Here is a 13,861-nt window from a genome sequence, read left to right on the forward strand (position 1 = left end):
CTTTTGGGGCCATGCTGCATGGCCCCATAACGCCTGTCGGGTCAGTCTGCCTGGTTGTGAGGAAAGCGCCCAAGAAGCGGCTGCAGAAGGGCGAGAGGGCACCTGTAACAAACGGCTCTGGATTGCAAGCCCTCGGGGGCTAGCACAGAACAAGAAGAGGGTCCTCTCGGGTTTGTGCTACAGACGAGCGTGTGCTCAGCCCCACACTGAAATATAAGAGAATGTGTTAACCAAACCCAGTCCACGGCTGAGTCTTGGCTTCTGGTTCAGTCCAGAGGAAGGGCCAGGAGTTTGTGCTCCTTGGCCCAACGTGGTTTGCTGCTGAGTTTCCCCATGTGCATGCCTCAGGGGGCGAGAGGTGTGTTAAGGGGCTGGATGTTCAACAGAAGGGCGTTGATGTCTGCTGTGTTGAAACGAAGCTTTCTGCAGGGCTGTGGGCTAGTCCTTACGTTCACTGCCTAGCTGTCTGATCCTGAGTTGTTTTGCTAAGCTCCTCATCCTGCCGTCCATGTGACGGGCACACGTTACGTATGGGTGCAGGTTCTGGGGGGAGTGCCCCTGGTTTGGAGAGTTAGAGATGGGAAAAAGGCAGTCGGCTCAGGGCTGTTAGTCCACATACAGTTTCTAGTGGGATGTCCAGTCTCGTTTTAGGTGTCCCTAGAGATGGAGCCTCCATTTCCTTTGGTAGCCTGGTAGTTTTGTGCCACCTTTTGCCAGGAGGAACCATTTCCTGGGATTCCTCTGATTTCTTTGCAGTTTCATCCCTTTAACTTGAGTCAAAACCCACTTGCAGGGGACTCCTAGTGGTCCCCTAGATCCATCTGCCCCCACCTCCACCCTTTTTCCGAGCGGCTGTGGCGCTTTTTGAGCGGAATATTGTGCCTCTCTTCCAGGGTGTTGAAGACGCCTTCTATACCTTAGTGCGGGAGATCCGGCAGCACAAACTACGCAAGCTGAATCCACCGGATGAAAGTGGCCCAGGCTGCATGAATTGTAAATGTGTGATATCATGACCAAGGTGAGCCCTGTGAGAGGGAGAGGTGTGTGCCAGAGATGGGTGTGGGCTGCAGCTAGGCATTGCCGGAGGCAGGGATTCATTGACGATGTACCAGGCTGCAAAAAAAGCAGGTTGAAATGATTTCATTGAACCCTTTTTTCCCCCCCAACAAAAAAAACTCATCGGCCAAAACAAACATTTCCTCAGAAAACCCTTGCTTTGGTCAACATTTTCTGGTGGTTTTTGTTTGTTTATGAAAAACCGAACAATTTTCATTTAAAAATGCAGGATTTTTTTGGTAAAGATTATCAGTTTTAAAACAAAAAAACTGACACATTTTTACTAAAGATGTATTTTTTTCTCTATTTTTTTGTTTTTCATTAAAAGGGGGGGGAACCCCACAATTTTTCAAAATTTCCTATGGAAAATAATTGGCACCCCCCCTCCCCACAGCTCTAGCTGCAAATGAAGTCAGGTTCCATTACACCCCACCACTACCCCCCTGTGGTAACAGCGGGGAGGTGAAGGAAGTGAGCAGCTCCATGATTCCCTTGTACCCCCTCTCCCTACAGCAGTCTGGGTAAGCGGGGCTGGGACTGCATTTCTGATTCAAAGTTGTTTGCAGGGCTGTTATACCCGTGTTGGTCCCAGTGTGTGAGGGAGACAAGGTGGGTGAGAGGCAATCTCTCTCTCTCTCTCTCTTATTGGACCAACTTCTTTTGGAGAAAGAGACAAGGGCTGTGGAGCTCAAGAGCTTGTCTCTGGCACCAGCAGAGGTTGGTCCAGTAAAAGGAATTCCCTTCCCCTCACAGCTAGGGTGGGAATTTACCTCCCCAGCTCCAGTGTAGACATGCTGCCAACAGTGTCATGAAAGGGCTGCTTGCCTTTATACATCATACTAGTCAGAGCCAGAGTTGGATGTCTGGCTTTCTTTTTTTAAACTTTTGATTAAGTAAAAGGATCCTGTGGAATCCGGCCCCGGATGGCAGCGAGCAAAGGCTGCTATCAGCTCTCTCGTGGCCAGCATGGAATGAGCATGGTGGCTTTAGTCCACTTCCCACTGGCCAGCTTTCCATGTCACCAAAACTACCCTGGTAATGAGGCTCTCTTGCAGCAGTGTCAGCAGAGAGAGCAAGGGCGGAATGGGCCAGAGAAACTGAACTAGCCTCTATCCCCGAAGGGCTGGGGCTGAAGTGTGCTAGTCAGGGAAGCTTGCACTGCTGCTGCCCCTGATGAGCCATTTCCCTGGAGAATAGAGGACTCCAGGCACCAGAGCTGTTCCTCCATCTCCTTTAACAGGTTCTAAATTCCCAGGGGAAAAGCTGGGATTATCCAGTTCCAGGAACTCTGCTAAAGAGCGGCAGCTGTCTTCCTCCATTTTATCTCGAAGCACCGCCTCTGGCAAGGCTGAGCTCAGCAGAGCTCTTCCCCAAGGCCCCCCCCACCACATTCTCTCTCTTTAAACAAAAATAGTGGAGTGCCCCGCCCCATGGCTCTCTGCTGAGGGGAAAGTGGATCCTGGACGAGATCTCCCAGTGGGACTGATCCTCGTGCTGGACCGAGTGCAGCTATTGTTGTGGGAGGTTTCCAGATGTTCAGATAATCCAGATGTTCGGAAGCATTTCCTCCGGATGGGGATACGAGTGGTGGGGCTCGTTTCCTGCTCTGGCGGTGATCGTTTTCAGCTGAAAGCGCGCACACAGCTCCAAACATCTCCTTAAACTACCGTTCCCCTCTGCCTCACCAGGGGGGATTGTGCTGCCGAAGCAGGATTGGGGCTGGCGTCTGTCACTGATATGGACAATCTTTCCAAAGGGACCTTGAAAATGTTTTGATCTAACTATTGTGTGAGTTCCCCACATCCCAGTGGCATTGAAGAGCCTTTACCATTTCCCTGCAGTGACAGAAAACTGACACTTAAATACCGAGCAGGCAGCAGAAATCCACACGATGCTGCAGGGTGTCTGTCCAGCTCTTTCTCTACGTGGAGGAAAGCGGAGCCTCTTTACCTGTATTTATTTGCAGTGCAAACCACAATACAGCTTTTAACTGGGAGAGCGTCTTTCTGACACACTTTCCCAAAATGTTCCAGCGAATTGTATAATTCAGCACAGCAGCCGTGACCAACAGCAGGGGAGTAAAATCAGAGCTGTTTTATCAGTGAACCTTGCAGTGCCCCTGTGATGTAGCTGAGGGACAGTGCACCCATTTTTATGATGAGTAAACTGAGGTACAGAGCGGTGAAGTGACTTATCCATGGTGCCATTAATCAGTGGCCAAGGAAGGAATTAGAACCTAGGCACCAGGGCACTCAGCTCCCTTTAGATGCAGTATCTGGTAAAGGCCAAGAGTAGAAGGGGAGTAAAATCAGAAGTGCCGGGAAAAGAGAGGCAAAGATGTATTGGTGGCTGGGGGCAGATGGGACCTAGGAGTCGAGAGCCTGGGTTTGATTCCTGACTCTGCTCTTGCCTCATTGTGGGACCTGATTTGTTAGAGGTGCTGAGCACCCACAATCCCCCCTGAAGCCCAGGGAGCTGCATGTGCTCAGCTTCTCTTTGGCACCCAGCTGTGAATCTTTTAGCCAGCAATATAAAAGGTTTGCCTTGCCTGCGCTCCATCTGGGAGAGGAGATGCTGATATTTTCCCACCTTCGTCCAATAGGTGGAGATTTGTGGGTGGAACATGCCCTGCAAGGGTGCAGCACCAGCATGCTCCTCGTCCACGTTAAAATGCCCGTTATCCATAAAGGCTGGAGTCTTGAAAGGTGCCTAAGGGAGATAGGTACTCAAATCCCAGCATAAAGCCCTGTTCAGCAAAGTGTCTCTCTTAAGCGCATGTTTAAGGTCAAGCATGTACTTTGCCGAGCAGGGGCTTAAACTCTCAAAAATGAACATGTTCTCCCAAGCCCTGTGTAACATTTCAAGTTCCCTCTGCAGGAGGTAGTGGGAACTGAAGGGCTGGGTAGCGGCTGGCGGAGGGTAGCATAAGGATAGCTGCTGATTCTAGTTCCTCCTCCCCCTTCTCATTTCAGTTGACCGGACCGTGACTTGGAGGGTTTTCCACTGTGCGGAGCACGCGGACAGAGGTGAAACAAAAGAAGCAGCAAACGGATTCAGGGGAGGAGTATGGGGGAGGAGGGAGACCAGGAGGAGGGTATCTTGAGCCCTGCATGGACTGTCTCAAACTTCATCAAGGCCTGTGACAAGCGACTTTTTTCCCCTCTCCCCGTCTCCTTTTGCCTCCTCCTCTCCCAGCAACTGTACAAAGCCACAGATTGAATCACAGTAAATTATTATTTGATGGTCTCCACAAATGGTCTCTGTGGCTCTGTCCTACTTCAGAGGTGGCTGCTGCTGCTGGTTTTTGTGGGTGGAGGGTGTGGAAGGTGTGTCGGGGGGTGAACTTCCTTGATTGGTTGAGGTTCTAGTGGCAGCCAGCCGATTTTGAAGGTGGCTCAGCTGAGCATAACCCATCTGTTCTGGAACCTGTCAGTGATTGTCCTGGAGATATGGGGCACCTCGATTTTAGAAAAGGCCGTGTGGTGTGAGGGCCAGTATGACTATCCCTTGGTCTCTAGAGAGAAAAAACCTCTTCAGAGCTCCCCACCAGAAAGGTCCTATCCAGGGTTACTGCAAGCCTATAGCGGAGAGAGAATTAGGATGGTCATTCTGTGCCCAAAAGGGCATGGGTGATTTTCTGGAAAGATGGTTGGGGCGAGGTTGGGATTTGAAGATAAAATATGGAGGTGCTCTGTTTATAGTAGGTCCTACACTAACTGAAAGTCCCCAATTCCCATGGGTTGGTTTGCTCTGATCATGTTTTGTGAGGTGTATGCTGCTCTGGAGACGGGAAGTTGTCTTTGTAACCACCATCGCTTCTATAATGCTTCTCTCTCTTGCCCCTTCCTAGGAAGTAGGAGAAGTCCAGTGAATGTCTTTGCAGGGAGCTGAGTTTTAGTCTGGTGGGAGTTCACTGCGTGCCTGGGTCTGCCCTCAGAGTGATGGAGGAACGATGCCCGTCAACATGTGCCATGTTATATTTCTGTGGGGCTGAGAAAGCTTGTATATAAATCACTGCTCTGCACCTGGTGGGTAGAGTGGGGTCGCATTTGATGTGAATTCTAAGCCTGGTGTTTTTCTGAGCCAGCACCAGGATTTACTGTGTGTTGCTTTCTGCTGCTGCGATTTGATTTCTCCTCCGTGGACACTTTCGAACAGTAGGAGCTGTTTCCATTCCCTAGTGTCGTGTTTGGGAGCCGGGGAGGGAAAGAGTCATGGGAGAGTAATTGTATATACTGTCAGCTCATTGATTTGGCCACTTTCAACTGCTCTTTCCTGGGATGGGGCTGGTTTTGTCCATGTGACTGTTTTGAAACGTTTGTACGTTCTGGAGGCAGGATGGGGCCCCTCTGCCATAGATGTGTCTGCGTCTGTTCCCTGCTAGCCTCCTCTTTGGCAGCAGCTGGCTAACTGTGACCCTGCTATGCCTGTACAGCTTGGATCTTGTGGCTGTCACCTATATTGCACGTGTACGTAAATCTGTGACTATACCTAGTGTGGCTAATTACAGGTGAACCAAGAGCACAAGGAATCTACTTACTGTACTAAAGCTCCTCGCAAGACCCAAACCAGATGCTCAGCAACCACTGACAAGGTTAAAGGTCAGATGTCCACAGGCACTTAATGTGGCTTTATGTGGCAAGGGGGGTGTAGCTGCTCCAGTGTTGAACAAACCCAAGCGATGCCTTGAAAAGTTATTAAATTTTCTCTTTCTCAAAGTGCTTTTATTTAGTTTTCCTGGTCACCTGCTTGTCCCATCGGCGTGCCTGCTGGATTTGCATCTCCTCTGATAAAGCTGGGTGCGTGCTTCGGGCAGCTGCCGTGTCCACCCTTTGGGACTGGACCCAGGCAGGGTGTCTGCCTAGTTTGTCAGTGGTTATGCATCACTGAGCCAGTCCTCCCAGCAGGGGATTCAGCTGGTGCTACTGAGGCACTCAGGAGTGGATGAGATGGTGAGATCTTAAATTCCATGAGTGCATAAAGGCCCCCATTGGCATTGCGGGCAGGGGGGTGAAGTGGTGGTGCTCTTCCATGCTCCGCCCACAAAATAAGCTTCACCCATGTCAGTTGCCAGAAGGAGCCATCACGTACCATAAATTGTGCAGAGCTGTGACCCTCCCCTCATGTGAGGAGTGAAAGGAAACAATGCTGACATTGGCGGGTATATCTACACTGCAAAGAAAAACCTGTGGCACCGAGTCTGAGCTGACTGTGACTTGGTGCCGCAGGCTTTTCTTTGCTCTGTAGGTACCCTAAATTATCACCACTGGGTATCTGAGTTAACTCCTTGCTGAGATGATTGGGGCAGTTGACACCTCTGAGTGCTCAGCACACTCACAGACCTCTCTGTATCTGTTACGCTTGAGTCATGACTTGGGAGTGCTCTTTAAATCTCTAGATTTTATGGTCGCCATGTTTTCAAATGAAAGCTGAGATTCGATATTACGCGGCAGCAGCTTCAGCGAGGAACCCGACTGACTGCATCCGAGCCCCGAGGGCCCCACTCTGTGGGGTGCCGTACAAACACAGGCTGTGTCTGCGAGCACTCAGAACATGCACCAGCAAGCTTTCATCTAGCTAGTGCAGCTGAAAACTGCACAGGCTAGTCAGTGTACCCCGGATCCCAGGCAGTATTGTGCTCGGGTAACTAGCCCGTGCCACAGCCGCTGCCACAGCGTCACTGCTGTTTTTAGCTTTGCCAACTAGATTAAAGCTAGCACAGTATGTCTGTATGGCTGTCCATCGTATCAGGTGATGTCATGGCATCCCTTGTGTTCCCATGTGGCTGAGGAGTCCAATGGTTGAGGAGGAAGGTGGCAGACAGATATCATGTAGAAAGACGTAGGCTCCCATTGAAGACTTGGCATGAGGTTGGCCTTTTTTTTTTTTTAATCCATTTTTCACATCTGCCTTCCTCAGTGTTTAAAGCCTTTATTGATAGTTGCTCTCCATTCAGATCTGTCTGGGCCTGTCTTCAAAGTAATCGGTATTTAGGCTGCATGAGGTGAGATTCTGCTTACGGGGGTGTCTGAAGCCTTTTCGTTGGCCCGCTGTGCTTTCCGAGTTTCAGCTCACCAGGGAAAACTTTTTTCAGGAGTCTGTCGTTGCCCAGTCTGACTACGGGACCTGTCCAGCTAAGAAGAGCTTTGCTGAACATTGCCTCGATGCTGGTTATTTTTGCCTTTTTTCAGGATGTTAACGTTGGAGACTTTGTCTTGCCAGTGGGTCTTCCGACTAGAATGGAGACAGGACATGGGAAATATTTCAAGTTGCTTAATGTGTCTGTGGTCAACTCTCCATGTTTCACGTCCGTTAATCAAAGCAGCTAACACTGCTGCATTGTATATCCTCCGTTTTGTTGCCTGTGTGATAGTGTGCCCACATGTGTGGCAATCACACCTCCTGAATGCTGTGCAGACACAGAAGACACAAGGCCCCCTACCCTGAAATGCTTATAGACTAACCAGACAAGACAGACAAAGGGAGGGAGTGGAAATAGATGTAGAGTGATTCGCCCAAGGACACCCAGCAGGTCAGTGGCAGAGCTGGGAATTGGAACCTGGGTCTCCCGAGGCCCCAGCGAGTGCCTTAACAACCAGACCGTGGTTTGTCTCAAAAGACTGGCTTCCTTTTATAGAGAGGAATGAACAGTTGCCAGGATTTGGACCAAACTTTGATAAGAAAAGGGAGAGGAAGTGGCATGTCGTCTTAAAATTATTCCCAACCTCTGTATCAAAGGTTTAACACACCTTCAAAAGAGAAGTCTGCTGTCAGTGACCAGCCCATGTCAAAGCCCAAGCAGGTGCGTGTGCGATGCTCTCTGGCGTTTGTGCCAGCTGATGTTGTAGGAATCCTGCCCATCAGAGTGAAATCTTACCTGATTTTAACCAAGCCCCCACCCAGTATGGACAGGATGAGCTAAAGCGCCATGCTTCAAAACCAGCTTGAATGGCAGATGGCTCTGGGAAGTCACAAATGCAGCTGTCATGGAGTCCTGCAGCCTTGATGCTGGTCGCAGGAGCACTCCTCACTCTGGGCCTGCTCCAAAGCCATTTGAAGTCAGTGAGAGAGTTTCTACCAATGGCGGGATATTGTCCGGCTCTGTCTCTGAGCTACAATCTTTCTGGAAATGGAATTGCGCTGAGCTGTGCTGTTTCTGGGCTCGCTTTGTATTTCACAGGGACACTGGCAACGGCGCCTGTAGTTCCCTGCAAGGGAGGGATGGATGGTGGCAGCAGCGCTGGGACTGGGCAAGGGCTGTAGGGGATTAAAAAGCAGCGGTGTGTTTAGAGTGTGTGTTTTTTTTTCCTGGTGTCCCAGGTTAGTGAGGCTGGGAGGGAGCGGGGTAAAGGGGGTTTACTAATAGTCTAGGAATTATTCCCCACCACTCCCATGTGCAAAGGGGGAACGACACACATTAGCCCATCATATTGTCTCCAGCAAGGCAGCAGGGAATGAGATTGTGGGGCCTTTCCAGGTGCATGGGATGCCTGCATTGTACCCTGTGTTAGTGGAAAGCCTTAGGTTGCTACAGGCCAAATCAGGGCCGTCTGTCCTCTCTGGAGTGTGAGCAGAGACAGACTCCCAGGGAAATGTGCTCTGGTTTGTCTGGTTCCTGTTTCCCCAACACTGGGTCCGAGGAGTTGGGGTAATGACTAATTAGCCATTTGCTTTACCCTGCTGATGCTGGGCTGGGGAGTTCGGGGCATTGGGGGTTCAGAGGGGGGTGAATGCTGGTGCAGAGGGGTTACCCAAGGAAAGCGAGTTCAAGGTGGAAGTGTGACTTCCTGGGTCAGCTTGGGCCCTCAGAAGCCTGACAGACTTGGGTCCCACCTTACAACTCGATATATTGTGTGCAGACCCCTTGGAGAGCAGCTGCAAGGACTCGGGATGGGATGTAGCAAAGTCCGCGAAGTCTCCACTCTGGGTGATGGTGCAAGGTGTGTATATACTGAAGCGAGGCCCCACAGGCATCAGCCAGAGGCACCTGGGAACCTGCCCCTCTGCTGGACTGGGTAGCCTCGACTCGTTCTCCCTTCTTGCACGTGGAAGCCTAGCTTATGGCTGTATCCCAGGAATTGCTGGGCGCAGGGAATCCTGCAGCCATTTGACGCGGAGTTGGTTGCTGTGTCTGAACCACAGAGACCTACTGGTGTATGGACAGGCAGTTGGCCCTCAGGATTGCTTACTCCAGGGCTGTGTTGCTCAGGCTGGTGTGCAGCAAGGCTTGCTGTTAGCACAAGACTGGCCACGACAGGAAGGCTTAGACCGCAGTCCAAGGTGGGCCCAGCCTGAGCTGCGGTGCTCACAGGTTGTATATCTTACAGCCCTGCAGTGCAAACGCCCTGCCCTGGCCCCTCTGGCTTTGAACCTGGCTTCTGTGAGCTGTGGTGTTTCTGTGGAGTGCAGCTGCGGTCATGAGATAGGGGTGTAGACGGAGGGTTGCTCAACCTGGTGATCTTTATCAGGGTGTTTTGCTGGAGGAAGGGTGGTCGCATCATGCCGAGGGGAGATGGGTGACGCGCTGCACTTTGCTGAAATACAGGCTGCTGTGACTCAGAGGAAAGCTCTGACAGAGCTAATCTCATAGGCGCCTGCAACTGGTTACTGGCAGGAGACATGGGGAGCCTGTGGGTTTGGGACTCTTTGTTCTCGCAGCCAGTGAACTGCAGTGGCTTCATTTACACCTCGAGGAGGTATCTCCCATCATCCTAGTGCATGCAGGCCTGGCGCGCACAGACAGAACAGCATTTCGACCCAGGATTTCACCTCTAGCTGTGGGAGGGGCTGATGGATCTTTGGAGCTGGGATGGTTATTGAACTGGGACAAAGTCCCCTCTCCAGTGCAGTCCTGAGGCAAGAGGAAGGGCAGCGACAGGAAACGCACGCGCACTCGCTTCTGGTGCAGCTTGCTGCCCTGTGGAACTCTCTGATAATGTCAGAGCCCCTCTGTAGCTACAAGCTGCTTTGCTCAGCACCTGCTCAGGCACGAACTCATGGAGCCTTAGCAGGTAAATCCATCCAGCACAAAAGCCAAGGCCTAAGAACAGTGCATTTCCCAGTGTTTGTGGGCCGTGCCCAGTGGCCCCAGGCAAGCACTGTGGGCCCGTTTGGCTGAGACTTGCTGTCAGCAGGGTTGCCTGCCAGGTTGGTGGTTGGTATGACAGCAACGTCTAGAGGCTCCAGTGGAGATCAGCTCTCCATTGCACTAGGCATTGTCCATGCCCAGCGTGAGAGATGGGGCCCTGCCCCCAAAAGCTCACAAGAGCAGGGAAGGAGGGGGGTGCCCAGGCAAAGTCTGAGCTCCAATGCTCAGCGCTTTGTCTGTGGCAGCAGGGAGCATCCACCCGGCTGGAAAAGAGCTGGTGGGTAGGAGCTCCCAAAGGGGGGAGGGATAGCTCAGTGGTTTGAGCATTGGCCTGCTGAACCCAGGGTTGTGAGTTCAATCCTTGAGGGGGCCATTTAGGGATCTGGGCAAAAATCTGTCTGGGGATTGGTCCTGCTTTGAGCAGGGGGTTGGACTAGATGACCTCCTGAGGTCCCTTCCAACCCTGATATTCTATGAGTCTATGAGCCTGAGAAGCAGAGACCAATACTGAGTCTGAACTGAGGTGCTGCCTTCAAAGGGCTTCTTTACCTAGCATCCCTCTCCTAGGCCTCTGTGTGCCTCTGCAGTGCCCCCTTCTGCCTATTGACTGACCCCTGCTGTGCCACGTCCCCCTTCCCTTTGCAGGGTTCGAGCAGGCTGCAGAATCCAATGACTGTGCGACCTATTCTGGCCACGTGGACCGGACGCGGCGCTATCCGTCCTTTCCCTGAGGCAGGCCCAGCCTCTGGAGCCTGACATAGCCCAAAGCTTTGCTTTCTAGCTTGGCTCCACTCCAGACTCCACTTAGCATCAATTATTTAGTGCTGACTCATTGATTTATGAGGGTGGAAGGCTGCAGTCAATAAGCTTATAGCAACCGTGGGCGGGGCAGGCTGAGGTGGCAAGGGGGGAGCAGCATGGGCTGATGGGGATCAACCGCATTTGGTTCTGCTGCTGCCGTGTCCCAGACTGCAGGGAGCCTATGAGAAATGCATTGAGACTCATCGTCAAGGTAAGACCTGACCTCTCGTGTCTGTTCTGTTTCTCCTCATTGCTGAGGCCAGTTCAACACCTCTGGTGTGAGCCACGGCAGGAACCCTCGAGTGCTCCGGCCAGTAGAAGGGATGGCTCTTTCCCAGAGCTAGAGCGGGGAACGGAGGCTCCAATTGCAATAGCATGGAACATGCCTCTGTTGGCCAACCACGGTTGAACACTGGGCTCTAGCAGAGTTTGACCCCTAGCACGGGCAGAATCTGTGTGGCTGGGAGCTTCCTCCCTGCAGCACCTTACTTAGGAGGGGGAAACTTTACAATCTAAACCTAGGGTGGCTGAGGGCTCTTTCCTGCAGCATTTCCTAGGGTGGCTAACACCTGGGACAGCGGGACCCGGGCCTAGGCTTTCATGAGAGCTCTGTGCCAAGCCGCTCCCATTGAGAAGGATGGAGGATCCCTACCCTACCTGCTTCTGTGATAGTCTAGCTCCTACTGTACATAGGGCACCAATGTTTATACAGTGTGGATCTGCTCTGTGCTGGCAGCCCCAGCAGCTGCTCCCCTGAGCTGGACTTGGCTGAGACCTCCAGGGGCTTACCCCTGCTCTTACAGCTCCCACCAGCTTTCTAATGAGTACAGCTGGTCTGGATCTCCTCTGAAGTGTGAGCTAAGGCAGTAAGGAATGGGACCGGACAAGCCAGTTGTGTTTTGAGAGTGGTTGGGCCTTGTTCCATGAGGCCTTCATTGGTGCATGTCCCCTCCCCTCTTAAAAGGCAGGTCTCAGACCTAAAGCTCACTCATGCATCAACACTACAGGGGTCACCAGTCCTCTAGTACAAGGGGTGTGTGTGTGTGTGTCAGTCATAGGGGGACCTCTCCCCCTGCCTTTCCCATATTGCTAAAAGGGAGGGGGTGGAGAACTAGTGCACTAAATGGCCAGCACCTGCCTTTTTTTTTTCCCCAGGGGAGAGTGCGAACGCAGTCCCCCACTACCACAAATTATGCAGTCGAGTTTCCCGCATTTGGGGAAATCGCAGGGGTCAGCACACCCGCAGTGCAATGGATGAGCCTCACCCTGGGAAAACCACCTTCGTGATCACGCGGAAGAAAGAACATGGGAAGGGAGAAGGGGACAGGTGTTTTGTGCAGGGGTCAGTGGTGCTGCATGGAATAGTTCTGGGAGCTCCTGCATCAGAGAGGGCTTAGTGTGGATGTGGTGCCATCTGTTGGCTGTAATGTTGCACAGCGTTCTGCAACATTTTTCAACCTTTCTAGACTAGTGTCTGATTTGTCTTGTGCCCTCACGTTTTACCTGACTTGAGAAGTACTTGTATTTTTGTCTGATTTTGTAAGCAAACGTCACAGCAAACTATTACTGAAAATTGCTTACTTTCTCATCTGTGCCATGGAATATAAATATTGTACTTACATTTCAGTATACAGAGCAGTATAAACAAGTTAGTGTAGGATATTTTAGTTTGTACTGACTTCACTAGTGCTTTTCCTGTAGCCCGTTAGAAAGCTAGATGAGTTGATGTACCCCCTGGAAGACCTCTGCGTACCCCTGGTTGAGAACCACAGCCCTAGAGCATGGGTTTTCAGTCAGTGCCTACACCTAGGTGCCATTCCCTGCTTGTCAGGGAGGGGCTGCTGCGTGGGTGATATTTGCCTCCTTCCTGCCTCTTAAAGCTTCCAGCTGACTCCAGGCCTTGGGGGTACAGCGTGAGCAGTTCTGGGCCTGAAGCACCCATGTCACACTTAGAGGTGAGGAGAAACAAAAGGGAGCTATAAAGTATCTATTGCACATCACAGCTTCAATGGCTCAGCTGTAGGGAACTATGGGGGGGGGGGGGGGTAGAACCCTTAATTCACATCTCAGCCTGTTTAGGTGGCTGGCAACAGCTGCTTGGTGGTTTCTTTGAAGAGGGGCGGGGGAGGGGTTGTGCCTCTAAGGCTGGTCCAGGGCAGTTGCAATGAATGGCTCCCACCCAGCATCATCTTCTATTGATCTGTTTCCTCTGCCTTGCCAGGGCCTGGGCCATGACCAAACCTGCTGGCAACATCTGTTTAGAGCCACATTGATCCTCCAGAGGGGCAGCTCTAGGCCTGTGCTTTTCTCCCACTCCACCACATGGGTGCAAGGTTAATTTTTTTTAGCCATTTGAAACCTGTAATCAGTGGTGGCAGCTCAGGTGTGAAATGGCTGATTTAATGGGTCTAGCTGCACTCAAAAGGGGTGTTAGAGACCTTAGTAATAGCACTTGTCTGAGAGAATTATGCTCTAACCGGTATCGATGCTGTTGGCAGCAGCATTTACTTCCTGCTCTTACCATTTGGGGAATATGCAGCTACTTGGATTTGAGGCTACTGCCTGAGCAACAACTGGAGAAACAAACAGGTGTAAAGTAGATTCCAGCTCAAGGAGACATAGCTGTAACGTGCTCTGCTTGAGCTCACGGACATGAAGCTGCGGCAGGTGGGGATTCACCACCCTGAACATGATCCCAGCCAGGATCCTAGGTACGTGCTCCAGGGCAGCTAGCCCTTGGGTGGCCACGGGCTGGAATTTACAGACATACCCTAAAGGAAGAGGTGGGATTGGCAGAAGCCCCTTACTAAATTAGGCAGTTTGCACCACTTTGGAAAAGCTCATCTTAATCATTCTGTACCCTGGGGAGCTGCTCGTGCCTCACGTGGCACTAGTCTCTCTCTAACCCTTGACTGC

The 13,861-nt window shown here is 51.6% G+C and overlaps 1 protein-coding gene and 1 pseudogene across 8 annotated transcripts in view; one reads left to right on the forward strand and one right to left on the reverse strand.

Moving 5' to 3' along the window:
- HRAS (HRas proto-oncogene, GTPase) overlaps positions 1-4,310 on the forward strand; it is a 78,553-nt gene extending 74,243 nt beyond the window's left edge. For all 8 annotated transcript variants that reach the window (XM_039538296.1, XM_039538302.1, XM_039538303.1 and 5 more), the window contains 2 exons: positions 894-1,018; positions 4,029-4,310. In XM_039538296.1, the coding sequence (XP_039394230.1) occupies positions 894-1,013 (120 nt within the window). In that variant the 3' untranslated portion in view covers positions 1,014-1,018; positions 4,029-4,310. The remainder of the gene's footprint in view (positions 1-893; positions 1,019-4,028) is intronic.
- Positions 4,311-12,097: 7,787 nt separating this feature from the next.
- Positions 12,098-12,250, reverse strand: LOC120405450 (annotated as a pseudogene).
- Positions 12,251-13,861: the final 1,611 nt, after the last annotated feature.

Source organism: Mauremys reevesii, linkage group 4 (genome assembly GCF_016161935.1).
Source record: "Mauremys reevesii isolate NIE-2019 linkage group 4, ASM1616193v1, whole genome shotgun sequence".
Lineage (NCBI taxonomy): Eukaryota > Metazoa > Chordata > Testudines > Geoemydidae > Mauremys > Mauremys reevesii.